General features: G+C 37.6%; 4 protein-coding genes and 1 non-coding gene across 6 annotated transcripts; 2 read left to right on the top strand and 3 right to left on the bottom strand.

Moving 5' to 3' along the window:
* Positions 1-725: 725 nt before the first annotated feature.
* LOC113677949 (cytochrome c oxidase subunit 6A, mitochondrial) lies at positions 726-4,865 on the bottom strand. Its single transcript, XM_027194809.2, has 3 exons — positions 4,730-4,865; positions 2,842-2,993; positions 726-987 (listed from the first exon to the last, which is right to left on the bottom strand). Exons 1-3 carry the CDS (start codon positions 4,845-4,847, stop codon positions 895-897), a joined length of 363 nt encoding a protein of 120 aa, XP_027050610.2. The 5' UTR covers positions 4,848-4,865; the 3' UTR covers positions 726-894.
* Positions 4,866-4,925: 60 nt separating this feature from the next.
* LOC113677948 (uncharacterized) lies at positions 4,926-8,460 on the top strand. The gene is made up of 3 exons (XM_027194808.2): positions 4,926-5,518; positions 6,113-6,466; positions 6,797-8,460. The coding sequence occupies exons 1-3, from the start codon at positions 5,020-5,022 to the stop codon at positions 7,690-7,692; spliced, it is 1,749 nt and encodes a 582-aa protein (XP_027050609.2). The 5' UTR covers positions 4,926-5,019; the 3' UTR covers positions 7,693-8,460.
* Positions 6,475-10,391, bottom strand: LOC113677951 (uncharacterized). Its single transcript, XM_027194812.2, has 3 exons — positions 10,238-10,391; positions 9,370-9,722; positions 6,475-8,422 (listed from the first exon to the last, which is right to left on the bottom strand). Exons 1-3 carry the CDS (start codon positions 10,344-10,346, stop codon positions 8,156-8,158), a joined length of 729 nt encoding a protein of 242 aa, XP_027050613.2. The 5' UTR covers positions 10,347-10,391; the 3' UTR covers positions 6,475-8,155.
* Positions 10,392-10,428: 37 nt separating this feature from the next.
* Positions 10,429-21,070, top strand: LOC113677945 (putative RNA-binding protein 19). Of its 2 annotated transcripts, none has more exons than XM_089190433.1 (15): positions 10,429-11,150; positions 11,613-11,685; positions 12,010-12,764; positions 13,675-13,942; positions 14,180-14,445; positions 15,019-15,219; positions 15,810-15,923; positions 16,038-16,172; positions 16,286-16,352; positions 17,797-17,876; positions 18,237-18,292; positions 18,877-18,990; positions 19,442-19,547; positions 20,061-20,184; positions 20,412-21,070. In XM_089190433.1, exons 1-15 carry the CDS (start codon positions 10,551-10,553, stop codon positions 20,477-20,479), a joined length of 3,027 nt encoding a protein of 1,008 aa, XP_089046559.1. In that variant the 5' UTR covers positions 10,429-10,550; the 3' UTR covers positions 20,480-21,070. The 2 variants fall into 2 exon arrangements, with proteins under 2 accessions (XP_089046559.1, XP_089046560.1); XM_089190434.1 differs by having other exon boundaries at positions 10,432-11,150; positions 12,019-12,764.
* On the bottom strand, positions 21,062-21,366 carry LOC149036921 (Nuclear RNase P). Its single transcript, XR_016182056.1, has one exon.
* Between the last annotated feature and the right edge of the window lie 4,304 nt (positions 21,367-25,670).

The raw sequence follows: 25,670 nt of genomic DNA, 5'->3' as shown, positions 1-25,670 counted from the left end.
CTAGGTAGTAAAATGAGTAAAAAATGAGATGGAATAAATGTCAGTTCTTATTTATCCCCTTTTACTTTTACAGTTGAAGAATTTTCAGATTTATTTTTTGACATAAACAAGGTCATACCCTGATGTTTGAATACCAAACCAGTAGCTCTTGCATCCAAGGGTTGGCTGAATCACAGAGCTGCAAAAACTCCCCATTGAGGAATGCCAATATACTGTATGTCTAATCCCCCTGTACTTTACCATATTTTCACAAGCACCTCTCACACTGATTAAAATCAGACTTTTTCAATTGCTGGAGAACCGACAACAATGTCTCTCTCCCAGCAAGTATGAAGACAATGCTGCCCTCAAGATGACTTTTCAAGCAATCAGGTTATTTAAGTAAACAGTTGACAGAAACCCAGACAATCAGATCCAGACTTCAGTGCCAACATTGTGATTACCAAGGTCAGTTAAAAATAAATTTAACCTATCACATAATATGATACAAATAATGACATGATCAATCTGGGAGTCAAAGAAACATCATTTTTGACTAGCCTTTTTTTTAAGAGAAAATAAAAGCTTTTGACCCTTAACCAAGGGGTTGAAATTTTACTCTGTACAAAACATGTTTGCAATTAACTATCAAGGAGGGGAGAAAAGTCCACAAGTCAATGTCTAAAAGCAGGAAGAGGGTGTTTTTTAAGCACAATTTTACATTCACATTGACTGAATAAAACAGATTTGGAAATTTTAAACTTTATTCACCATCATTATATAATTTTTCCATTAGCACACAGGTAATGACATTATCATAATTGAAAGAAAAACATTCTTTGAAATGACTTTGCCATCAGAAACAAGCCTCCAAAACAGTAGTAATCAGCACAAGCAAGCAGGAATAAGTCACACTTAATGTTCCATTTCATCTTCATAGCCATCAGGCAAAGCATTCACGTGCGAATTGTGAAATAATGAGTGGTTACCATCACCCCATGGGAAGAGCTGAAACAAAACAGATCTCTTCTTGAGACAAATGAGACAGTAATAAAATTGAACAGCAGAAGGAATGTTACAATTTTCCTATAGGAGAAAAAGATAACTCACTGATATCAATATTAATATGATGCCCTATTAGCTGACTGGCCATATCATATATCTCACCCAGTTGTTTTCAAGGATGGGTTATGGCAAATAAATGATCATCTTTAGAAGTAATATGTAAATAGAGAATAATACATGGGCACGTGTAGATATGGAATTTCTCTTCAAGTGTTTAACTTGATAGCTCACAAGTGAGATGTCGAGTTGAACAGGAGAAGAGAAACTCCATATCTACAAGCAACCATGTATTATTTTGTTTATCATATAAACACAATAGCCCTTTACTGAGAAGAAAAGCCGACTTCATTAATGAATGAAAATAAATGAATCGACAATCCCCGAATAATAATCATAGAGTGTGTTGGCACTAACTCTTATGATGGAAAAATGCGTTGAATCATGATTACAAAAACAACAATGGTTGTAATTTTTAATTTACAAAATTCTCATTTATCGACTTTGTCCTTACCGACAGAAGAAGTCTTTCAGGTAAACAGCCAAAATCGGCCAGTGACAAATCTTCCAGTTGTCGATTTTCATTCTCAGCCGAGAGAAATGCTAACACTAAAGCCACCGAATACGTAACTTTCAGTTTTTCTTTTAGTATGTTGGTTTCCTTCCCCTTCTAGAAAAGTTTTAACCTCACTGTCTGTAAGTAATACGGATTTTTTAGTGTTTTAGCCACCATAATTCGAGCAAGCTCCGACAAACAACTTGTATCAAGAATCGTGAAGGCTTTGCCATTCATTCATCAACCTGACCGAGTAGTGCCAAAGGCGAGTGATGTGTCAGCAGCTGATTGGCTATATCAACACATGTGAAAAAATACGATATTTTTTCACGTGTGTTGTTATGGCTTTTCTCAGGGCCGGAAATCCTTGTATAACACCGCAGTTTATGTGATAAAAATTACATAAAATGGCCATTACAATACTTTTTTTACATTGCAAAAGATGTCAAAACAGTATGAAACAGTTTTCACCAGAGAAATGGAAATATGCTTCCTCTAAGAACATAACAACAATAAAAACCTGTATGTCACACAATAACCTTCTTGAACATGGACATTTTGATTACTCTTTAATTTTACAGTTTTGCATCAGTTTTGTTGTTGACGAAGGAAATTGAGTCATTCCAATCTGTTTCTTTCACCCCTTTCACTTGCAGAAGTGACAGTACACTACCCTTACATTACCAATACATTTTTCAGCAAAATGGAATAAGAACAGAAAGAACATATTTTATATGACTTAGGATTACATTCTCAGATCTGAAATGATAAGAATTGTATAAAAGACAGCGTGAAGAAATTATATTTTAATCAAGGGAGTAATTGGGTTCATACTGCTTTCAAGAGTTTGGAATGTATTCAAAAACTATGTCAGCTGTGAGACCACTGTTTGTAGAAAGGTTTAGTCAGTAATTGAGCCTAATAGCCAACCCAGCTAGAGTTTATCCCAGTTTCCTTAGCATTAGGCAAATGGAAGTATTACAACTTCCCCCCTGGATGGGATGCTTGTCCATCACAATGACAGCCCCCCAGCATTTCATCAGGCTTCCTTGATAATTTGCCAGCACCTATTTAAACTTCAGAGTAGAGAGAGGCCCAGTGAGATTTAAAAGTCCTGCCCAAGAATGCAACATGTTAATTCCCTCAGTGCTTGAACCCACCCTCTTGACCCAGAGTCCAGTGCACTGATCATTGAGCCACTGCACCTTCACACACAATTTGAAGAAATGACACTGTTCACCAACCTTAGATCTAATCCTGAGGTGAGAGTATGGTACAAACTCTGCCCTTGGATGTTCATGATGCTCTTTCTCTTTAAGATACGTATTGTAAGTACAGATAAGAATGCCAGGAATGGCAACAAAATATGAAATCAACTTCCAGGTCTTCATAGTTGCTAAAGAGAGAGAGAAGAAGAGAGAGGGAAAAAATTGGAATTTAACTGAACAATTGAAATTAGAATGCTGAAAGATAACCTGTCCTGTTTGGACGGAAGACAGTACTGGGACCCTATTTTCCTATAAACAAACATGGTAAGACCCTTTAACCCTTCACTCCCAAAATCTCAATAGTAATTCTTCTTACTGTCTGCTATACAGTTCTGTGATGTTGGTTTGGAGAATTTGGTATCGGATCAACTTATATTCCATTAATTTCTATTTTTCTTTAATCTCATTACTTGTCTGCTTGATATTGTATTGATATTGTAAAGAGAAATTCTGTCTTGGTCACTCATGGGAATTAAAGGGTTAACCATTTTAAAAAAGAAAAGTGAGTAGCATTAGAAAAATCTTTTACTACCAAAAACAAATTACATGTACCTGACAAACAAAGTAGAAAAACCCAAAATTGAAGACAAAGATTTTCACAAAAATTGAACCATGGACATACTCCTATGTAAAAAATCTCTTTTGTTTTAAAATTCAAATAACAATTTTTCCCCTCCTCCTCTCCCCCCTCTTCATTCTTTTTGTATTTACATGTTGTACCCATGATTTCACAAACTAGCCAATCACATGAAAGAACTCTGGCCTTGACATTCAAAACTAACAAGGAAATCTTTTGTTCACTTTTGTTGTTAGTTTTATGGAGTTTTGGTTAATTCTCATTTAACTTTTGTTTGTGCAAATTTGTTACCTCTTTGTTTGGGATTTTAAGAAGTTTATTTTGGCCCAATGTTGTGATTCATTTAACTACTTAAATATATATTTTCTACAGAGTTTGGACTCTTGTAGATGGATTTTTTACAATCTTTGCCCTACTATGGGATTTGGTTCTGCACATCTCATTTTCTCTAATAAGATAAAATAATAAAAATAAATGGGAATTCAACAATGGACATTCCACTAGATGGCTCTTCTTGCCCACTGTTTCCAGGTCAAATTGGAATTTGGAGTGTTGATTTTTATGGAGGGAGGAAAACTGAAAGGACCCAGAGAAGAACTCTTTAAGCAAGGAAAAGAACCAACAAAAAACTCAACCCACATGTGATGCCATATTGGGCCATAGTAGTGGTAGGCGAGTGCTCCCACCACTGCGCCATTCCTTCTCCCCTTCTCTAGCCTTATTTGTATACTTCCAATTTTTTTTCAGCTACATTTTGACGACTTGGTTTGGACATAGCAGAAAAGCTTTGGGGTTCTCGGTTACAAGGTCAATGCCAATAGCATGTAAATGAAATCACAGGGCATGATTTCAGCACCTACATCATAGCCGTAAACATTCGTCATAATAGTTTGCGCAAATACGAATGAGACTCTAGCTTCAGAATTTAGTGTTGGCCAAACAGTTACTAATATAAAACAAAATCTCTCCATTTCATCAACAGCCGTAAAACAAATCTTATCTACCAATCTCAACTGGCCAATCTCGTATGTGCGACTTCACGAGCTCGTCCCGCGATAGTAATAGTCACGGGTTAATGTGGCATTTACCCTTTCTAGACACTCGTCATACTTCCTATTTTCATTTTTGAACTAACACTATAAGTTTACATTTAAACAACGGAGGTAACCTCAGTACAATATTGAACTAAATACGTTAAGAGCAAGCGTATTAAAATAACACGCAATGCCAGTTAATGGGGCATCGTTTTGGAGCAGTAACATAATAAGATTGAATCTACTGACTTACATTCAGCATGTTTCGCCTCTGTAAGTTCTTTCTCTGCCAAAGAAGCTCCTGGAGAAGCCGTAGCTGCGAAAAATCTCTTTGAAACCAAGTTCACTCGCGAAAATATACGTGCCGCCATCTTGTAACTCCTCGAACTAAAAAACGTAATTAATGGACTTCTGGGATATCTTATCGACAAACCAATCAGAATTCGTCTTATATTGTACCACCAAAATCTAAAATGGCGGCCTGACCTTTTTTCTTTTTTTACATAAATTTTATTTTATTTTTCATACATACTCATCTCTGAGATGGATTTTTTAGAGGAGCAAAGAGAAGAGATCGAGAGCCTTAAAGCCATATTTCCTGATGAATTTTCCGAACTCAGTTCTTTCCCTCCGACGTTTATGATCAGAATTGATGAGCTAAACATCCCTTCTTCCGTCACGTCGCTTCAACTGAAGATTTCCCTTCCACTGAAATATCCAGAAGAAATCCCTTTAATCGAGATCCCAAATCGCTCGAATGCAATGCCAAAAGAGTTCATAGAAGAACTGATCTCCTTCTTAAAATGTTCGTGTGAGGAATCTGTGGGAATGCCTATGGTGTTTGGTTTAGTAGATTCAGCAAAAGAATGGGTTGAGGAAAATGCAATGAGATTCAACGGCTTTCAAGGAGACCAAGCAGCAGAAGTTGAATCAGATGAGGAAAGAGATGGTCAAGATTCTATTTACTTAGAAAATTTCAAAGACAAATTGGAAATGATCAGTGCAAAAGGTGGAAGATGGGACTTCGTCATTGGCCTAATTGGTAATAATTAGACATCATATATAATTATTTAGGTAAAGTTAAAATATTAATAAAATAAATACTCAGCAGTCTTAGCTACTAAGGCTTGATTTCTGTTGTTCTCACGATTGCGGTCATTGTTTCTCCCTGAGAAGAATTCCTGTGGTGAAGGAGTGATTTTCTGATAAACAGCTGGTTCATTATCAAGCTTACTGGACTGTTAGAGTATTTTTCTAAATTAACGTGGATTGCATTGGTTGTGCTATTCTACATTTGAAGCACCATTCACTGGTTTGCAAAACTAGTGCTGTTGTCCATACCAGTCAGATGTGAAACTAAATCAATTTCTAGTGTGTCCCTGGTGTTTTCCTACAGTTTTAACTCTCAGTTATTTATCTGTCTTTGTTATGATGAGGAGAATGATGAATAGGAACAATGTGTACATCATAAGAAGCTAAGGAGAACTTATTTGTAAATACCAGTAAGTAAATAAATACAAGCTAAATGCCTGGGGGTTGTGGTTGGAGTTGTTTGTAAGCCTCATGAGATAAATATTAATAGAAATAAATTTTAGTTGTTAAATTTTCATTGAGAGGAGTTAAATTTATTTTTCAGGGAAACCCTCAGCTGGAAAATCCACTTTCTTCAATGCTGCTACACACCAAAATATGGCAAAAATAGGTGCACATCCCTTCACCACAATTGAACCAAATATTGGGCAGGCATTTTATGCAATACCTTGCCGTTGTGTTCAGTGGAATAAACAATGCCATGCTCGATATGGCCACAGTGCACAAGGTGAAAGGTTTGTTCCAGTCTTGCTCAAAGATGTGGCTGGTTTGGTGCCAGGTGCATGTGAAGGAAGGGGACAGGGAAACAAATTTTTGAATGATCTCTTGGATGCTGATGTACTCATTCATGTTATTGATCTGTCAGGGCAGACAGATGAGAATGGGAAACCTACCACCGGTAAGTAATGGAGATTAAAATTTGATTTATTGGTTTTCTTCATTAAAACATTTTTAGTCATAATTAACCTTTTGACCCCCTAGAAGTGACTAGCATCTAATTTCTCTTTACAATATCTCTCCAGAATCACACATTCAGGTCACAGGAATACAGGAAATGATCACCACCTAAATAAGCTCTTGATTGTTTAACAAATTCTCCTTGTCAGGGCCTTAAGAAATCTGAGATAACTGTAGAGAAAAAGGCATACTGGTGTTAGGGTATAAAGGGTCATTCATGTCATATTTTTCTTTTTAGGGTGAGCTTTTGATTGTTCTTTTTTGTTATCAGATTATGACCCTACAAGAGATGTGGGATGGATCCAGCGAGAACTTCACAGCTGGATTTATGACAATATTATGGACAAATGGGACTCAATTGTGAAGAAACCAGCAAAACTATTTGACATGTTCACTGGATACCATGCATCTCAAGCATTGATTCACTTAGCATTTGAGTCAGCAGGAATCACTGATAAAAACCTCCTTACTATTCTTAAGACAGAAAAAGCAAATGCTGAACTTTTGGTGCACAAATTAGTTGATAAATTCTTGCGCTTGCGCTTTCCAGTTCTCTTAGCTCTTAACAAAGTTGACGTTCCTTATGCTGTTCAAAATTTGAAGAAATTTCAAGAGCAGTTTGTGGACATGACAATGGTCCCTGTTAGTGCAAGGAGTGAGTGTATTCTACAAAAGGCATGCAAGGATGGCGTGTTAACCTACCAAAGCGGTGCATCAAATTTTGAAATTAACCATCAAACTCAGGATCTAAGTGAAAAGTCCAAGAAAGAGTTGATACAAGTAAAAACCAGTGTCCTTGATGTCTTTGGTGACACTGGTGTCCTGCAAGCTTTGTCACAAGCTGTGAGTCTCCGATCACCAGTTTATGCATTTCCAGTTAACTGCCTTGATACTTGTCAATCGATCAGTGTGATCACAAAAGAGAAACCCCAGATACTCAGAGACTGTATTGTGTTGAAACCAGGCACAACAGTGGAAAAACTCTTTAACATCTTGCTTTATCCACCAGTTTCTCTCCTCGCTGGAGAGTATGTGAGAGCAGAAGGAGTCAGTTCCAAAGGAGTGAAAAGTGTATTACATAAACATGACATCGTGAATGAGACAAACCAGATTTTGAAAATTATGAGCACCAGGAAAGCTTCACTATCAACTAAGACTAGAAAATAAGTATCATTTTCAGATATTAGAACAGATATAATTTTAAGTACCTTCTATGTTTATTGATTAAATATTCTTAAACATTTGTAAACCAAATAAGGAGGTGCGGATTGGGTTGCAAAAACCTCCTGTCTCCCTCCTCCCCAGCACCCAGCTTTATAACTCATATCCAGCTTTCTTTTGAATCCTTTTTTCAAATTTACAAATTCTTGAAAATTTAAGAAAATAATATCCTGTAGGTTTCTTCACAACTTTTGGAAAAATTCAAAAGTAAGTGCAAGTAATTTTCTAAAGAAATATGACAACATTGAGTGGGTTAGGGCTTGTTTCAGCAGAATAAATGCTGCCTTGAGAATTGTCTGTTTTGAAAAAAGTCTCTTAAATATTTTGATTAATCAACAATAAACTATTTTACATAATGAGAAAAATATTAAATATAAAAATTGTACGTATTCCCACAGGTATGGAAACCCTATTCAATCTCTTTGCTCTTCAACGCATCCTTCATGAAGAATTCATCTTCAGTGTAAAATGTCAGTCCACAATTTGCTGCAAATTCTTTATCACTTGCTCCATGGTCTTTGGCCCGTCCAGCAGCATCACCAACAAAGAAACTCTTCTCCTTATTAACTTTCATGTCACCATTACATTTTTGACAGAAGAATTCCCACATCCCTGTGTTGGGTTTACGGTAGCAATCCTTTGATGTAGCTACAAAGATCTGAAAGGGTAGAGCTACCTGAAAAAAACCAGAAATAAAAAATACATTGACCATGAAGCCATGTGTCTCTGGATAAAATTAAAAGGGAGAGATGAAAGGGAAAAGTTCACTCAATGCAAGCCAAGTGGCTTTTCCAGCAAGAGCTTATTCCTGTTTCTGTAGAATGAAGAGAATGCAAGTATTGCCACTCCCCCTGAATGGGATGGTAGTTCAGGTTACACCCCTCCCCACCCCCCTGGGTTCCCTGCCAGTTTGCTACTACCCATTTATACACCAGGGTGGAAAGAGACACCTCAACAGTAAAGTTTCCTGCCCACGAAAAACAACTCGGTGATCCAGTCAGGCCTTGTACACAGGCCTCACCATCCCAAGATCAAGGTGTAACCATTGGGCTGGCATATCTCCTCTAGAAGGATTAGGCTTGATAACCAGCTGCCTCTCTCTTGACCCTCTATAGTCGAGCATGAGTGACTAGCATCTAATTTGTCTTTATATTAATGCTCTTGAGTAATTCAACAAGATCATAAGAATAACTAAAATGATCATCAACCTAAGGAGCTTTAATTGTTAAACAAATTGACTACTTGTCAGTAATAAAGGACATGTATAGAGAACAGTAAGGAGAATATGCATATTGATGTTAGGGTGTTAAGGGTAAAGGGTCTCCTCAAGATGTAAACAAGCAGATGCTTAACCATAGACCTTTCATCCCTGTTGTGAATAAACTGCTGCAGAACAAAAAGAGTAACACTTGTACATTTACCCTGAGTTTACACAATAAGTAAGGGCATCCTAAAGTTATGACCTATAGTTACTTTTCCCAGCATAATTCCATTCAACCTTTGTGGAGATCCACAACACTTACTGGCTCATGCTTCTAATTTTGATTAGAAAACAATGGAATTTAGACCCTTGGTTGGAAGATGCTTATATGAAAGAAATTTGTCTTTGGGAGCTGTTAGTACCTTCTTAACAAAACCAATGAGCCTGCCTTTCTTCTCATCCATAACTTTTTGTTTTGAGGCCTTTGCTTTGCCAATAGCAGCCTGGTTAGTGAAGATTACAAGTTTATATCCATCCCTGTGAAGGGTTGTTAGTTTCTGTACACAGGAGGGGTATAGTAAGGACCAAGCATCTGGTCCATGTTTGAATAAAGATGTTTTTGCCAAAGTGCCATCAAAGTCAAAGGCTGCAATTTGTTGTGAAGGTTGGATTTTCTGTGACACATAATAAAGTAATGTTCCTTTCCACTTCCAAGTGGGGGGCAAATTGCTTTTACCATGTGACTGAGAAACATCGCTGCTTGTTATGTCCTCACCTAGAAATATAATTTTTCAATTAATCCTTTGGTCCCTGAGAGTGATTAACATCTAATTTCCCCTTACAATATCATCTCCGAATCTCACATCAAGGTCACGAGTCAGAATAAAGGAGGTGATCACCATGAAACAAAAGAAGTCCTTGATTTTTAAAATGCATACCATTCTCCTTTTCTGCACCTTAGGAAATGTATGGAGAACAGTATGGAGAATATACTTATTGATGTTAGGGTGTAAAGGTTTAAGACTGAAATCTGACCATTACAATAGTCTAGTAATAATCTTATCATATATTAACCGAATTGAGTGCAACACTTGATGACAGAAGTTCCAAAACATTGCAAAAGTCGGAAGTTTCTGGGTGATATCAAAATTTAAATAATTTGTTTCACACTGCACTGTAATTTCTTTGGAAGGAAAGACCCACAACTCGTTCGGAAAGTAATTAAAATTAATTCTTATAATATATTTACCATACAAAACAAACATCCTGACTCACTGGAAAATCTCCTACCTTTTCTGGGTGCCCTTAAAAATCTTTTGATGCCCAACGATTTTTCATCGCTAGCATCAGCATCGACTTCCTCGATTTTTCTCTTCACAGATTTTGAACTACCCTCCATTCTGACGTCCCCGTCATCGGTTAGGTATGTGGTGTATGTTGTTCAGATTCCTCTAAATATCAGGACATTACACTTCCCATACACCACCTACTTACTATAAAATAAAAACACGTGCAAACTTTCAAGATGGCGGATTGCTGTCCAACCAGTACTCTGCAATTATAAACTACTCGTCTTTCTCGTGAGAATCCACGCAATTGGATCATGTCGAGGCTTATTGTTAGGAACTTACCAAAGAACATAAAGGAAGAAAGGATCCGTTCTGTTTTTGAGGCAAAAGGAGAATTAACGGATGTCAAATTATGTTATACAAAGGATGGCAAGTTTCGACGATTTGGGTTCATTGGGTATAAAACTGAAGAAGAAGCGAAATCTGCTCTGAACCACTTTAATAAATCGTTTATAGACACCTCAAAGATATTCGTAGATGTTGCTAAAAACCTTGGAGATGAAACACTTCCACGGCCTTGGAGCAAATATTCGCAAGGCAGTTCTGCGAACGAGAGACTGAAGAAGAACCTCGAAGAAAAGAACGAGAAGTTAATAACCCAGAACCCAGAAGGCATCAAAATAGAAAATTGTGAATCGGATGGGTTAGGGAAGAAAAAAGATAAGAAAAAGAAAAAGAGAGCGAAAATTTTAGGTGATCTGGAGGATGATGTTGAATTTCAGGAATTCTTAAATGTGCATAAAAACCGTGGCTCAAAGCAAACCTGGAGCAATGATAACATAGAACGTGGAGAGCCAGAATCAAGTTTAAATCAGATATGCGAGGGAAGAGAGGAGATTTCAGTACAGAATAAGGTACGTAGCTAATGACGTATATATTGGGAAGGCTAAGCTGCAGAATACCCTGCCACTTATTTACATGTCATTGAATATGAATAACGTTTATTGTGTTATGCCTTGTTCTTCAAAGCTTACCGACACATGTAAATGAGGTGGGCCAAAGTGGCAAGGGTATTCCGCAGTTGCTCTTATTGGGACTAAACCAAAGATCTCCATGGCTTATTTCAGCTAATGTAGGTCACATTTGGATTGGCACAAGTCTTCCAAGACCCTCTTGCTTTTTTGCTCAGCTTGGGCCAACTTTTAAAAGAATGGATGGTACTCTTCTCCAGATGAATTGTCATTCAGTCTGAAGTGTCAACTGTTTCATTCAATTGATACACTTCTTGATGAAGGTTTTTCTTGTCATTCACATTATTTATTCTCTTAATGACTGGACAATGGTTTAACCTAACTTTGCATTTTTTCAATTTTTAGCATTCTGAGGAACAATTAAAATATGATTATTCTGATGGAAGTGAAAATGAAGATGAAGTCTATGATGTAGCAGGTACATGTGTTTTGAAAGGAAAACCAGGCTTCATTGGCCTGCAATCTTGGCAATTCTATCAGTCTTAAAAAGTATCAACTGAACCCTTTCTCCACAAGGTTCTGAAAATGAATTCTGTATTTTGTCTGCTATACATTTCCAATAATTTAACCTTAAGAACTTGGCATTTGACAAAATATTGTCCCGTAGATAATAGTGTTTCTTCTTTTTACCTTTCTGCATGACAATGTTTTGCTCTTTGTAGGAGATAATTATATTTTGTGACTGTAGGGAGAGAAAGAATCAGCTAGAGTTTGTTTCATTGGAAAATCTGTGTTGTTGCAGGATCTAAAGGAGTTACAGAGGAAGAGAATTATTCAAAACACAATGAGGAAGATGATGAGGAAGCCAAAATGGCTAAGGATTCTAAACTGTCTGATATGGATTACTTAAAATCAAAGGTTGTTTCAAACACACAGAATCCTCTCAAAACTGAGAAAGGCAAAAAATTTCAGAAGAGGAAAAGAGTTGATGGAAAGGATGAAGAGAAGAGAAATAAAGAAAACTTTGGTGAGGAATCTTTGGATACTAGAAGAAGCGAAAATGAGGAAGACAGTAATGATGGTGATGATGACAAGGATAATAATGATGGTGGTGATGATGATGATGATGATGGTAGTGGTGGCAGTGACACAAATAATAATGATAAGGACAGTTCAGATGCTGTTGGTAATGTAGAAAAAATCAAGACTACTAGTCCAATAGATGCTGCATTTGGAACAATAAAAATGAAAGGGTTACCCTTCAAAGCCAAAAAGAAACACATCAGAGACTTTTTTGCGCCGCTGAAAGTGCTGGATATAAGAATAATTAAAAATCACCAAGGAAAGCCCACAGGCTGCGGTTTTGTAGATTTTTCGAATGAGAAGGATATTAAAGAGGCACTCAAGAGAGATCGGGATTTTATTCAGGGTAGGTACATTGAGTTGTCTAGAGTCAAAGAAGAACAGCAATTGAACCAGGAGACAGAGAAGAATAAACCTTGGATGAAGAAACTGGCAGCTCAAGGAGAAGAGGGTGAATTTGAAAGCATTGCAGAGGTGAGAGATGGTGAAGATGGTTGTTAGCTAAAAGAGTGATTACATTCAAAAACTGAAGGGCTGGTTATTTAAACAAAGGTTAATTGTTGTTTAACAAAAATGTTTTCTAAGCCATCTTCAGTTTAGCTGAACCTTTTATTAGAACACAGATTTGTTTTAGTGAACAGTGTCAAGAGGGACAAAAGCTAATAGTGGAAGGACATTTATTTGATTAAATCAACCCTCTTATAGAGAATCCCTGAGACCCGCTGCTTGCATAAAACTGCAGTTTGGGTTAGACCTCATTTGAATAACTGGCCCTAAATCATTACATGCAATGATGTTGGATGTCTGTGTGGCAAGTTAAGGACTAAGTTTTCCCCTTTGTTTTTTTGGCCCAAAGTCTCTTTTATCTAGAAAAGTCAAGAACAATCTGGAAAAAAATAACAAGATTTTGGTGGCAGAACCAGCTTTAAGTTTGTTAAGGGTGTATTTTACTGTACAGCTGCCCCCCTCCTCCCCCCCCCCCTCTCTCTCTCTCTCTCTCTCTCTCTCTCCCTGAATAAACCAGACATTCTTAGTTGCTTTCATTCAGATGTGAGAAGTTAATTTACAGTTGTGTGTACTATAGTGGACTCCAATGAACCCTTTCACTCCCAAGATTTCAATAGTAATTCTCTGTACTGTCTGCTAGGCAATTCTTATTATTTTAGTTCAGAGAATTGAGTACTGAATCAACTAATCCCTTAATTAATTTTTTTTTCTCATCACTTGTCAGCTTAATGTTGTATTGATATTGTAAGGAGAAATTCTGCCTTGGTCAAAGGGTTGATACAGACACTAAGGGTACATGCTCTAGAGTCAAGCTAGGTGTCCATGGCTGCTAGTTTGTTACACTCCATAAAATGATACCATTGTATTTTGTGTTTAGTCTGGCCGTCTCTTTCTCCGCAACTTGGCCTTTAGTTGTTCAGAGGAAGACTTGCAAAACCTGTTTGACAAGTTTGGTCCTCTAACAGAGACATATCTACCCCTGGACAAGACTACAAATAAACCCATAGGAATTGGGTTTGTCACATTTGTTATGCCAGAGCATGCTGTGAAGGCTTTCAATGAACTTGATGGCAAAGTATTTCAAGGAAGACTGCTCCACATATTACCATCCAAGGCCAAGGAAACTAAAGAAGACGAAAAAACAGGTTTGTTGTTTAGCAAGTGAGATAAACTTGGTAGCAAATAATTGCACCATGTCTCTGCAAACTGCTCTGTATGTACTGCTCCGAAGTTAAGGTGCTGCAGCTCATGTTGCAATCATACGCACAGAGGCACTTCCTTTTCACAGGTGCTTTGGGTGTGGGGGTGTCTGACTAATAATTTATATTACAGCGTTGGCAAGGGTACCTTATAAGGAATAGTTTTGTGGAATATCTTCACAGATGCAGCAACATCCTTCAAGTTGAAGCGCGATGCAAAAAAGAAAACTCTTAGTGGCCATGACCACAATTGGAACACATTATTTTTGGGAATGAATGCTGTTGCTGATGTGATGGCTGATCAGTATCACACCACTAAGGGTAGCATTCTAGATGATGCTTCTTCCAGAAGTCTGGCTGTACGCATGGCTCTTGGGGAGACACAAGTTGTAACAGAGACAAGGAAGTTTCTTGTGTCTCAAGGCGTCAAGCTTGATGTTTTTGGACAGGTGTGTGGTTAGCATTTGAATTTTTGCTGCTTGTACTCTCTTTTATTCACAAATTTTGTCTGAAAATATTTCTCTTATTTTTTTCTAACAAAGTGACTGGTTGCATCCAGATACTTGAGATAGAAGAGTTATAGAGAATTTTTTTTACAAGCTAAAATGGTTGACAATGGATCATAACAGTACCTTGAGAAAATTGTAGGGTTTAACCCTTAAACTCCCAAGATCTCGTCTGTAATTCTCCTTACTGTCTGCGATACAGTTCTTGTGATTTCAGTCTGGAGAATTTGGTATTGGATCAACTCATAATCCCCTAATTGGTATTTCTGAGAAATTCTGTCTTGGTCACTCCTTGGAGTTAAAGGGTTAATTTATTGGTAGTGGGAAAGTGTAAAGGGTATTGATGATTTTAAATTTCCTCATACAAAAGAAACTAGACTGAGGTTCTTGATTAAAAACCTATGTTTAAACATTTGAGACAAGTTTTTTTTTACACTACAAAGACTCCATTTGTAAAAGATTATACTGTAAGGATAAATTACAGATAATCTTGTTTGTTTCTTGTGTTAAATATAGCCTGCAGCAAAAAGAAGTAAGACTGTCATGTTGGTGAAAAATCTCCCTTTCAACACATCAAGTGAAGAGCTGATGAACATTTTTTCACCGTTTGGAAAAGTGGCAAGGCTTGTGTTGCCACCATCAGGAATCACAGCTCTTGTAGAGTTCTTTGAGCCAAGCCTAGCAAAGAAGGCCTTTCAAAAGTTGGCATATAGTAAAGTAAGTTCATAACTAAAGCCTTTGATTGTTATTGCTTTATTGAAGAGCCTTTTTTTGTTTTACATCATTGTGAGACAGTGAGGGATGTAGCCTGCATAATCAGGCATGATATTGGGGAGCAAGTGCTCAAGGCTTTCTTGGTGAAAATTATAGCTGCCATCATTTGATTTATTGAGCAGTGGGAGGCTAGGGTGAGGAAGAAATTTGTACCAAGGGAGTGAGTGAGGGTCAAAAGGAAAGAGAGGGGAGGGGCTAGGGGTCTATTTCTCATGGGATTCCAGGTCAAAAAGGTGGAAGTGTAAAGCACTGATGAGAGTCATTGTGTTGTGTTCGTGGACAAGACACTTTAATGTCACAGTGCACATCCCCTCTCAGGAGTGTAGATGGGTGCCAGCAAATGAACGGGGAAAGAGACAAATTGTTACGTTAGGGGGATCTATTGCAGACCAGCATTCCTTTCAAGGGGAGTAGCAATATTCTTAACTGTATCCTGCTTCAGAAACAGGGACATATTCCATTTGTCCTCTGTTAAGACTTTTTTTTTCAGTAGATGGCTGTGTTTTAATGAAATTTTTTCTTTCTCTTAATAGTTTAAACATGTTCCATTGTACTTGGAGTGGGCTCCTTTGGGTGTTTTCTCGGAAAAACCGGAAGAAAAGAAAGAAGAAGAGATGAAAACAGAACAAAAAATGACCATTGACGAGGTGATATTCACAGCTAAGCTTTTGAGTTTCTTTTCTACCAATAAAATACACCATAGCTCAAAGATTTTAAAGACTAGTGGAAAATAACTCGACGATTTCCGTTTGTTTATTCAGCAGGGAAAAGAAGCAGCAGAGGATAAAGGAACAGATGTTGACGGCGAGGATGTTGATGATTCAGAAAATGCGGAAGGCACAACTGTTTTTGTAAAAAACTTGAATTTTGAAACATCAGAAGAAACGCTGAAAGAGGTACGGTTACTCTCAGTTCGATCAAACAAAAACACATATTATCTTTTGTCTTAAGTTATAAAACTTAAAACAGTTATGACTACACAACTTTAATCGTGATGCTTTTGTGTTAGGCATTTTCCAAGATCGGCCCACTTCTTACGGCAACAATCGCCAAGAAAAAGGATCCTAAAAAGCCTGGTCTGTATATTGCACATTTGTCTTCATTTAGAATAAATAAGATCATCCATTGAGATGATTCCATTCGTTGTGGATTTCCTCAAACAGAGGGTAAAATAATTACTTTGTTGCCCCCGCAGGGTTTTTGGCCCCAGAGGGCCAAAAACCCGAGGAGGCACCTTAGGACTCCCCGTGTAATATAGAGGAAGACTGGAGAAGAGAGAATGTGGGTATTTTTGGTAGATCATAACCAGAAAAAATCTCGATTTGATCGCTTGCACGGCCGCAAGGTATCAACGTTTTTCCCGCAAATGGTCATGGGCTGCCAGTAAAAAGACACGCGCGCGAGGACTTTTAGGATCGGCGTCTTTGACACGAGATTTGTCCTAGTATAGAGGAAGACTGGAGAAGAGAGAATATAGGCCCTCTTAAGGTATAATTTTGTGTCTAATAACTATATAATAATAAATTGTTCTTCAATGCTGTCTATAAATTGTTCTCCAATGCTACCTATAACATTCCAATGTTAAAACTCACCCAAGTCCCTACATTCTGCTTCTTCTTGATCGTGAAGAACAAACAAATCCTAAGTTAAACCACACAGCAAAAAAAAAAACCCCAAGCACTTCCCAAGACTACATTTTGTACACTTGTAGTATTTTGAGATCCAAAATTTGCTAACACCAAAGTACTGAGCCGCAATTCCGTAACAGCATAACAGAAAAATTACACAACTGTAAAAAACAAGCCCAACTCAAAAAATAAAAAAAAGAAAATGGTACTGTAGGGTGGGGGCAGCTCTAGTGAGAACTATAACTAGTATACTTTTTAGTTCCCCAAGATCATGGAAACAAGGAATGAATCTAACTCACTCGGGTGTGATAATTGTGATAACCTTGTTGGTCTAGACCAATCTGTATTTTGGTAGCTTTCTTGGTTGGAACGAGACTCTGTGGGAGTGACACGATGTCGTACCCGGGAACACAACACAACGCCTCGGCCAGGGCTTGAGCCCAGACCTCTCGATTCAGAATCCAGCCTGCCGACCATTAAGCCCTTATGTCTCCCACAAGAACAAATTTCAATTGAGTGTCGAAAGTCCCCTGAAACTACTTTGGTTTTGCTTTTCTTTCTATTTTGATTGGTTCAGGAAACTCGCCACACTTTTTCAACCAATCAGATTCAAAACTAAACCCAATTGCGTCTTGATTAACCCCGTTTTCCTGTGCTTCACTGAAACAGATTTCTTGTTTTTACTTTGAGTTTTCTTATTGGCTCCATATGTTATGTCTCTCAATTCTGATTGGCCTTTATATTTTATGTCCCTCAATTCTGATTGGCTCCATAGGTTATGTCCCTCAATTCTAATTGGCCGTTATTTACTTGAACTTATAGTTTCTCCTCGCTTGCTTTCCCAAACATGATCCCCGCCTGCCTACGTACTCACTTGTCTCTTTATTTGCAGGAAATTTGCTTTCCATGGGTTACGGATTTGTAGAATACAAGAAAAGATCGGACGCTTTACGTGCAATTACAGAACTCCAGGTTTGTTAGATTTATCGTGGAGTGTCTGAGAAAGGTATTACAAATGATGAAATGAGGCGGCTGGCTTCGCATGCCGGGAGTTGAATCGGCAAGAAGCACGACCAAGAAACTCTCTGATCAGAAGAATTTAACCCAAGTACCTCTTATTTTCTAGGAGATAGTATTTCTTGAATCGTAATTGACACTAGTCTGAAACAACTCATTGTTTCATTTATTACATTTCCTGGTTTATCTTTGTTAATCGGAAACCTTTGGATGAATTTTTTAAAAACATTTTGTGGTGAAGTTTTCTGTGAAATAGGAGAGTAAATGTGGAAGGTTTTGTTTTAAGTTGTAACAATATTGTTTTCATTTTGTCAGAAATCTCTCCTGGAAGGCCATACTTTGGAGCTCAAAATGTCACACAGAAAACCAAGGTAGGTGAACTCCCATGAATGGCCAGAAAGCAATGACTCCTTAAAAAGTTGATTACATTGTGAAGAAGAAAGGTGACGAGATCAGGAAAGACTGTCGAATAAGGGATTTTTCCTGATTTAGACGCAAATTCACAGGCCTGAAGTTCTAAGGAATGAATGGCAGATAGAGTAGAGATTTTGGGTGTTAAAAGTTATCCACGAGTGGTTATCGATCTAGAGTCGTCAAACCTGACTTAGAGCAATTGCATCGGATAGACGCAACAAATGTTAACAGCCGAACGATCCAATGAGAAGCTTAAGCAAATTCACGTGACTGGCCTGAAGCCCCCTGAAAAACGGCTGACCGAGTCACGTGTAGCTCGGGCTGATTGGTTGTATTTGTGGCACGATTATTTTGAACGAATCTTAGCGCGAATGTCAAAACCAATGGAAGGCGGATATGAATTGCCAGAGACGATATTGAAATACAATTTGATGTAACACAGAGCAAAAGTATCTCAACACAAAAGTTCGATGGTCATGCCTCAACTTCCATTCGTCTGTATATTGGTATTACTATTATTATTATTATTTTTTTTTTTCAGTGAGAAGGTAGCACAGCGTAAATCTGCTTCGACCAAGAAACAAACCAGTTCGAAAATTCTGGTGCGAAATGTTCCTTTTGAAGCGTCAAAGAAAGAAATCAAAGAACTTTTTAGGTATGTATAATGGTTTTTCTGGGTGATTAGTCGGTTACTCTGCTGAACTCTAAACTATCGACAAGGTCAGGGTTCTTGCCAGCTCATCATGTTGTGGTGTTGGGTAAGGCACTGTACTCTCACGGCGACTCTCTCCACCTTGGAGAAGAAATGGACACTGGAGAACTGTCAGCGAAGCCTGACAAAATGTGAAGGGAGGAGAGGGGAGGGGGGTAAACCGGTGATCCTTTGAGACTCCTATGCCCCCCTATGCCTTCCTATGCTTCTGTGCTGTGTTTTAGCTTCGGTTTTACATGGAAGCAATAAAGCACTTTTCTCTCGGCACCTCGGCACTCGTGTCATGAGTTAATTAGTCCAGAGTTAAATAATCCAAGTGTTTATTAGGAGATTCGTTAAACAATTAAGCTCCGGAACATTCTTTTCTGAGCTGTGTATTTTGTTTTTATGATAGCACTTTTGGGGAGATAAAAACGTTGAGGCTTCCTCAGAAGCAAGCTGGAACTGGTTCTCACAGAGGATTTGCTTTTGTTGATTTTCTCACCAAACAAGATGCTAAAGTAAGTACTTGTTACGTTACCCAGTACAGAAAGTAGATATTCGCCCGTCAGTCTGTTCTTGAAGTATCTGTGGGTTTGTGCGTGTTATCCGAGGAGCACAACAAACCCCTTTGTGGTGAAAACGAGCATGATCAAGTTAATAATTTGATGTGTTAGCAGTGTGTTGATGTGTTAGCAGTGATTTCAATTTCCTGTCTGCAAACCTGATCCTGACTCAGAGATCAGTAACACGCTCTAAGAAAGACTGCAATGTTACCTTGCAGTCCTTTTTATTGTTCACAGTCGTTTGCTTTATCGAGTATGTCTCGATCGAGGGATGCTTGAAGCTTTTAGAACATGATACAAATGTCAGTATTAAAGAATCACGAAATGAAAATGAAACTGTCCGAAGCTTGAATTCGTGATCGACTCTTCCTGAGCTTAAAGTTCGGGTTACACGGTTTCTGAAACACAAGAACGTTTTCTCCTCTCGTGTGATGGAGAGCATTAAGCAGAGATGGATCTGTTTTGTAGCGCGCGTTTGAGTCCCTTTGTAGCAGTACCCATTTGTATGGGCGAAGACTGGTACTGGAATGGGCCGAGGACGAAGACAGTGTGGATGCTTTGCGAAAGAGAACCGCTGAACACTTTCATGGCAGTATCCTTTGTAAATAAAGTTGGTATTTCTTCAATCATTCTTCTTTTTTTTTTTCAGCTGATTTGGATTTTTAGAGCTATACATTCAAGTGAAACAGTAATATCCAACTCGATTAAGAGCAATGCATTTGTTTAGCAGCGGTTTCTAGTAAAACTATCTTGTCAGAGGGTGTTCTTTGTTTTTGTTGTTTGCTGTTCTTGTATTTCTTCCCTTAACTTTGTCTTCAGCTCCAAAAACCGCTAAGAAAAAGAAAGATATTCTGGACGATCTTCTAGACTCAGAAATGCACGAATAACTGAGCAGTATTCTGTAGCAGGCAGTCGTTACTCTACGGTTTGCTGTTGTTATCCACCGTAATTACCAAGTTACGATCCAACGAGGGAGTAAACATACATTTTGAGCGAGGGCCTTTCTCTAGGAACGCATATTCATGTCTCGCAGACAGTAACTCGCCATGAATTTGCATTTGTACCGTCGACATCCGTGGCTTTAATGAAGAATCCGCTTTTATTCTCGTCAGCTTAATACTGGAAGAGGACAAGACTTGAAAGTCACTGCAATCACCTCTCTGTGATTTGGTGAGGATAAGCATTAAAAATTTTCGACAGCTATTGAGTGAAATAATTGAAAATTGGTTTTAAGAATTTACTTATCTCTACGAGAACTTGGTGGAAGTCGATGTAATCCTTTCCGCGGAAAGAAAAATTAACGGAAGTTAAATATAATGGCTTTTAATGAGACAATTGATAATTACTTCTTTCTCCTGACACCTATTTTGTGCTAGTTTGTCAGAAATAAAGCTAAAGACTAGTTAGTTGCAAGGTTAATGTGTTAAAAATGATAAAAACGGACAAATATTAAAACAAAAATGTTTGGGTTGGACAAAGAGTAGTCTGAATTGAGTTATAACACCTATGAAGGCGTCACCTCGCTGATTGAACTTACTATGCTGGTCGTGGAACCTTTCCAACTTTGACGCAATTGCTGGCATTCTCCCTCCTGAAATAGGAGGGATTCATCTGCCATTTGCAATTCGCCGAGCCTGTTTCTAGTGATCCACTCCGATAGTTACAAGAGTATCCATCTAGGATAGGCACTGACCTTTGTCTCAGACCTTCCCAGGGGCGTGAGCAGGAATTGAATTTCCTCGGTAGTAGCCCCTTTAGCGAGCATTTCACCCAACCCACTCTGTTACAATACTAATTAATTAATTTATATGAACACAATTCCTTCTTGGCCTAGTTGTGGGACGCCTCTTTTTACTCAACCGTTGGCACCTTGAGTCGAAGCTTATTATACTCCTACTTGCTCTCTGCAAGCGTCTTCAAGACATCCCATTTTAGAGATTCGTTACCAAGGGCCAAATTAACTTAAAGAGTATTTTGCGCATGCGCAATGAATGGAAACTTCATAAATGAATTGATTAGAGTAGAATTTGTGTAATACTAGCGCGTTCCTGTTTCATCCAGTTCCAATTTTTTGCAGCATTTTTCATCAAAAGTCACGTTCGTACTCTTTCTTTTGTAAAAAAGTAAACATTTGTCAATGATGACCGACAGTATGTAAAATTTTCTCGTCAAATTAATGTACAAACCGTTTAGCAATATTGACCTAACAACAGCGGTGTTTTATCAGCTGGGAATTGGCGACACAACAAATTGAACGGAATCGTGTCGGAAGTGTTTTCTAGAATCAACAGTTTTGACCATGAAAACGGATTTCTTGGCTGGAAAAAAAATCCCAGAAACCTTGACCTTCTTAGATAAGATCACTGATGTTTAGTATTTATTGATTGTTTTATGAAAAGGGAAAAAAAGCCAATTTTTAAAACGTAAAAGTTTTGAGAGAAATCATTACCTTGCAATAAAATGGTAGAATTTTTATCCAATATTTGATAATTTCATGAAACTTCTAAATAACGTCCTCTTTTTATCAATTGTTCGAGAAGCATTTTCCTCTGACGATAAAGAAATACAATTTTCCCTTGGTTGAAAACAGTTGCAGTTGTTTCTCTCAATTAAAGGAATCACTGGAAAAGAAATTACCCAGAAGCTATTCTGTGCGAATACGCAAACTTCTTTGAAATTAAACATTTACAATTTTTTTGCTTTGTCGAATGTTTGAAAGTTTGTAAATGGATTTTAAGCTTTTCAATATACAAATATGTTTTTTTTATTTTTGAAATAAAATGATTGGAAGTTCAGCCGTCTCAAATTGAACGATTTTGTTTTCGACTTTTTCTTGACAATCTTTTTTCTTCGTCGACGTTTTACAAGGACAAAAGGCTTTGATGAGGCTAGAGACGTACAGTCAGTTTTGGCAATCGAAAATTCTGGAGAATCATTGTTTTTATTGCAGATAAAGGTTGTAGGAGGATTTCTAAAGTCCTGGGGCTTTTAAAGTTTGTTATCAAATCACCTAGGGTCTTGGATAACAATGTCGAGAAATCCAAGCAACAAGGCTGACATCTTGTTCCGTTAAACCGCCAATTCGACAGCTCAGTTTTCTTTCGACTAAGGCAAAAGCTATTTTTTTTAACGGGTATTTAATCGTGTTCTCTGGGACGAACCAAAAAGAGAGTTAAAAATGTTATCTCTATTTGGGATTTGTTGAAAAATAGCAACAACTGTCCTCAGCTTTAAGAGATAATCTTCAAATAAGATAAATCTAAGAAGCGACATCAGCTGCTAATGGTATATTACCATCAGTGGGGCAATTCAGTACAAAACAGAAAGGCTATTCCAATTTTCTTTTCTACTTTTTAGCTGTTCTCAAGGTGTAAAAATTTGCCATTCTCTCATGAGAAATAAATGAGAACAGCGTTGTTAAGAACGAGCAAGAGTTGCATGTGAAAAAAACGTTCCTGCAAACTTGTCTCTTTGCATAAGCTGCTGTTCGAGTCTTAGACATAAAGCTCATTTGGTTGTATTGCAGCAAAATTACTTGCGACTGTATTAGGTGTTTACGATCAAACTTAACCTCTTAAAGGTCGGAAAACACAATAAACTTTTCCCTATTGTTTCATCGCTTTTTTTAGCGTTAGAATATTCTTAAATGAACTTGAAGACACAAACAATATCCGATTTGTCTCGACATCAAATGATTTCTTTACATTATTTTTAAAACCGGGCAACTCTCTGAGGTGTAAAAACACTGGAGTTTTGTTTGTCTTCCTTGTTAAATCCCTCTAGTAACGGTTCAAGGTATTATTTATGACAAGACAATACCTATTGAACGTTTAACAGCTTAACTAAAAGCTAGTGCGGCGTTTTTGTGATGTCGACAAAACACAACGAAAACTGAAAAGGCGTGTTTGTAGTCAAAGCATGTTGCCAAGGGTAACCTCCCTTTGTTAAACCTCAAGTTGATTTTATATTAACAAAACCAACAATTGTTCTTTTTAATTCCTTTAGCTGTCTTTGTTCCTGGCGGCAATATTTTACAATAATATTTTCTGAGGAAAATGTTCTCAAAATAGCTCAGAACGCTCAAAGTTATTCCGTTGGCTGAAAAAGTTAGTACATTTTAACGTAGATTTAAAAATAATTTATACTTGAGCTGTACCGTTTGGTTCCTCGATGCCAAGTTATAGAGAAAGCTTTTTCTACAGGTTATTTTTGTAGATGCGTGGGTTTGTCAAAATGATTTGAGAGCTTTTATGACTGCCTCCAGATTCTTTTATCTCAGCTTTCACTCAGTTAGACACCTGTAAGTGAATAGATTGAATGATATAACAACTTCACTTTTATGTATTTCTGTTTTTGCGATGAAAAGTGAACTAAAGATTTCCAGTTGCATAGTTTCGTGGTTTATTATTGTCCAAAAACAGAAGACGCATTTGTTTAAGTAAGGTTAAGAATAGTTGACGGCTAGTGAGGAACATGAAAACTGGCTTCGCCTGCGGGAAAGATGTACTGAACATTTTTTGCCAGACGCAATACTATGTCAGAGCTCTTCCAATTTTGTGCGGGATATGTATGATTTTGCTTAAAAGAATATGCCTAGGTCGAAGATCTGTGCCTGCGGGAAAGATGTACTGAACATTTTTTGCCAGACGCAATACTATGTCAGAGCTCTTCCAATTTTGTGCGGGATATGTATGATTTTGCTCAAAAGAATATGCCTAGGTCGAAGATCTTTTGAACTCTAGTTTCATTTACGATCAATTTATCCTATACAATTTCTTTTCCTGTCAATATCACTTTGTAGATAAAATGTAAAACATTGTTAGAGGTCAGGATGAAATTTCAGAGCTGGAAGTATTTTGCTAGGTAATTCATACCGTAATTTAGTCTCGGGCAAAATCTGCTGGGCTTGACATTTGCTTGTAATTTTTGAATCAGCTCTTTTGAAACCGTAAAACTTGGAGCAGAAATAGGGTTTTAAATAGATTATAATTCCCAGCGTTCGGACTTTTTTGCCGAGCCTAAAACGAAGAAAGCTTGAAATTACATCGTTAAGGGTTTTTTTTAGTGAGGGTGATGTCGCTTAAAACTTTTAAGCATAAAAGGAAGTATTAATAACGTCCCTTGAGAGCTTTTTATTAGAGAACACTTAAACTTATTCGAGACAACCAAACAAACCGCCTCGCTTTAAGAACTTTTTAATATTTACCCTGTTCTTTTGCAATTAAAGGGAGAAAGAGTGTTTACCCGAGCTGTAATTGCCCGTCAACAGTAAAAATGAGTTTTAACGCCAACGGAAATTTCATAAATGATTCAGTAAATTCAATATTCGCTAAGAGAGCCGCGCTCGCCTATAACCTTGAGTAATTTGAATTTGCAAGGTGTTCCTTATACTTAGCTTACAAGTGCACTTTGCCTCTCGATTGAACATTAGTGGGTTTTTGTTGTTAAAATGTGGTCGATGTGACTCAAATGAGACAAAAACCGGATGTCCACGTAGAAGGTCAAATCTTGCTTCAGGCATTCCTTGTTATTTATTTGCACGCGATTAAAACGAGAGAAAATAGGAAAAGGCAAAAGCCTGTTGAATTAATTTTGTCATTGGCGAGACAAATTTTCCCAATATTTTCACCTGTCTTCAAACACGGACTAAAACATTTCTGACGGTATAGATTTAATTGAAGTTAAGTGCATGCTCTCTCACGTACAGCGAGAACTGTCCATTTGCAAAGTAAATGCTATTTATACTCGTAAGAATGGAAGATTCTGCTTGGGGGCAAGCTAAATATGTACATAAATTCGTCGATGCGTTTTTGAAAAATTACAACCAATTAGAACAGAATTATTAAATTTCCTGTTCATTCACGTAGTTAAACCCACACCTTTCAAATGGTTTTACCTTTTAGAGCTAATTTTTTTTTTGAGGAATTTTGTACAAGGGAGTGTGCGAAAACCTCGCTCGACGAGCGCGTTGTTTTTTCGTTGGTGCTTTGATTGAGGCGGGACTTAGTCGTCAGCAAACAAAAGCTGGCTACTACATGGCTGTGCTACGGAAATGTAGTCATCTACCCCCCGCTGATT

The sequence above is a fragment of the Pocillopora damicornis genome, chromosome 12, assembly GCF_964200805.1.
Source record: "Pocillopora damicornis chromosome 12, jaPocDami1.2, whole genome shotgun sequence".
Classification (NCBI taxonomy): Eukaryota; Metazoa; Cnidaria; class Anthozoa; order Scleractinia; family Pocilloporidae; genus Pocillopora; species Pocillopora damicornis.
The sequence above is the reverse complement of the archived record's forward strand: the minus strand, read 5'-3'. Positions and strand labels throughout refer to the sequence as shown.

Bases quoted from the DNA above. Each gene is read 5' to 3' on its own strand.
- LOC113677951 (XM_027194812.2), bottom strand. From the start codon at position 10,346: ATGGAGGGTAGTTCAAAATCTGTGAAGAGAAAAATCGAGGAAGTCGAT. The intron at 9,723-10,237 runs GTAGGAGATTTT...TTATATTTCTAG, and splicing joins TTTAAGGGCACCCAGAAAAG to GTGAGGACATAACAAGCAGC. The intron at 8,423-9,369 runs GTACTAACAGCT...GGTTTTTTTCAG, and splicing joins TCATTGGTTTTGTTAAGAAG to GTAGCTCTACCCTTTCAGAT.
- LOC113677945 (XM_089190433.1), top strand. From the start codon at position 10,551: ATGTCGAGGCTTATTGTTAGGAACTTACCAAAGAACATAAAGGAAGAA. The intron at 13,943-14,179 runs GTTTGTTGTTTA...ATATCTTCACAG, and splicing joins TAAAGAAGACGAAAAAACAG to ATGCAGCAACATCCTTCAAG. The intron at 20,185-20,411 runs GTATCCTTTGTA...CTTTGTCTTCAG, and splicing joins CGCTGAACACTTTCATGGCA to CTCCAAAAACCGCTAAGAAA.
- LOC113677949 (XM_027194809.2), bottom strand. From the start codon at position 4,847: ATGGCGGCACGTATATTTTCGCGAGTGAACTTGGTTTCAAAGAGATTT. The intron at 2,994-4,729 runs GTAAGTCAGTAG...CTCTCTCTTTAG, and splicing joins AGAGGCGAAACATGCTGAAT to CAACTATGAAGACCTGGAAG. The intron at 988-2,841 runs GTTGGTGAACAG...GTTTTGTTTCAG, and splicing joins ACCTCAGGATTAGATCTAAG to CTCTTCCCATGGGGTGATGG.
- LOC113677948 (XM_027194808.2), top strand. From the start codon at position 5,020: ATGGATTTTTTAGAGGAGCAAAGAGAAGAGATCGAGAGCCTTAAAGCC. The intron at 5,519-6,112 runs GTAATAATTAGA...TTTATTTTTCAG, and splicing joins CTTCGTCATTGGCCTAATTG to GGAAACCCTCAGCTGGAAAA. The intron at 6,467-6,796 runs GTAAGTAATGGA...TTTTGTTATCAG, and splicing joins GAATGGGAAACCTACCACCG to ATTATGACCCTACAAGAGAT.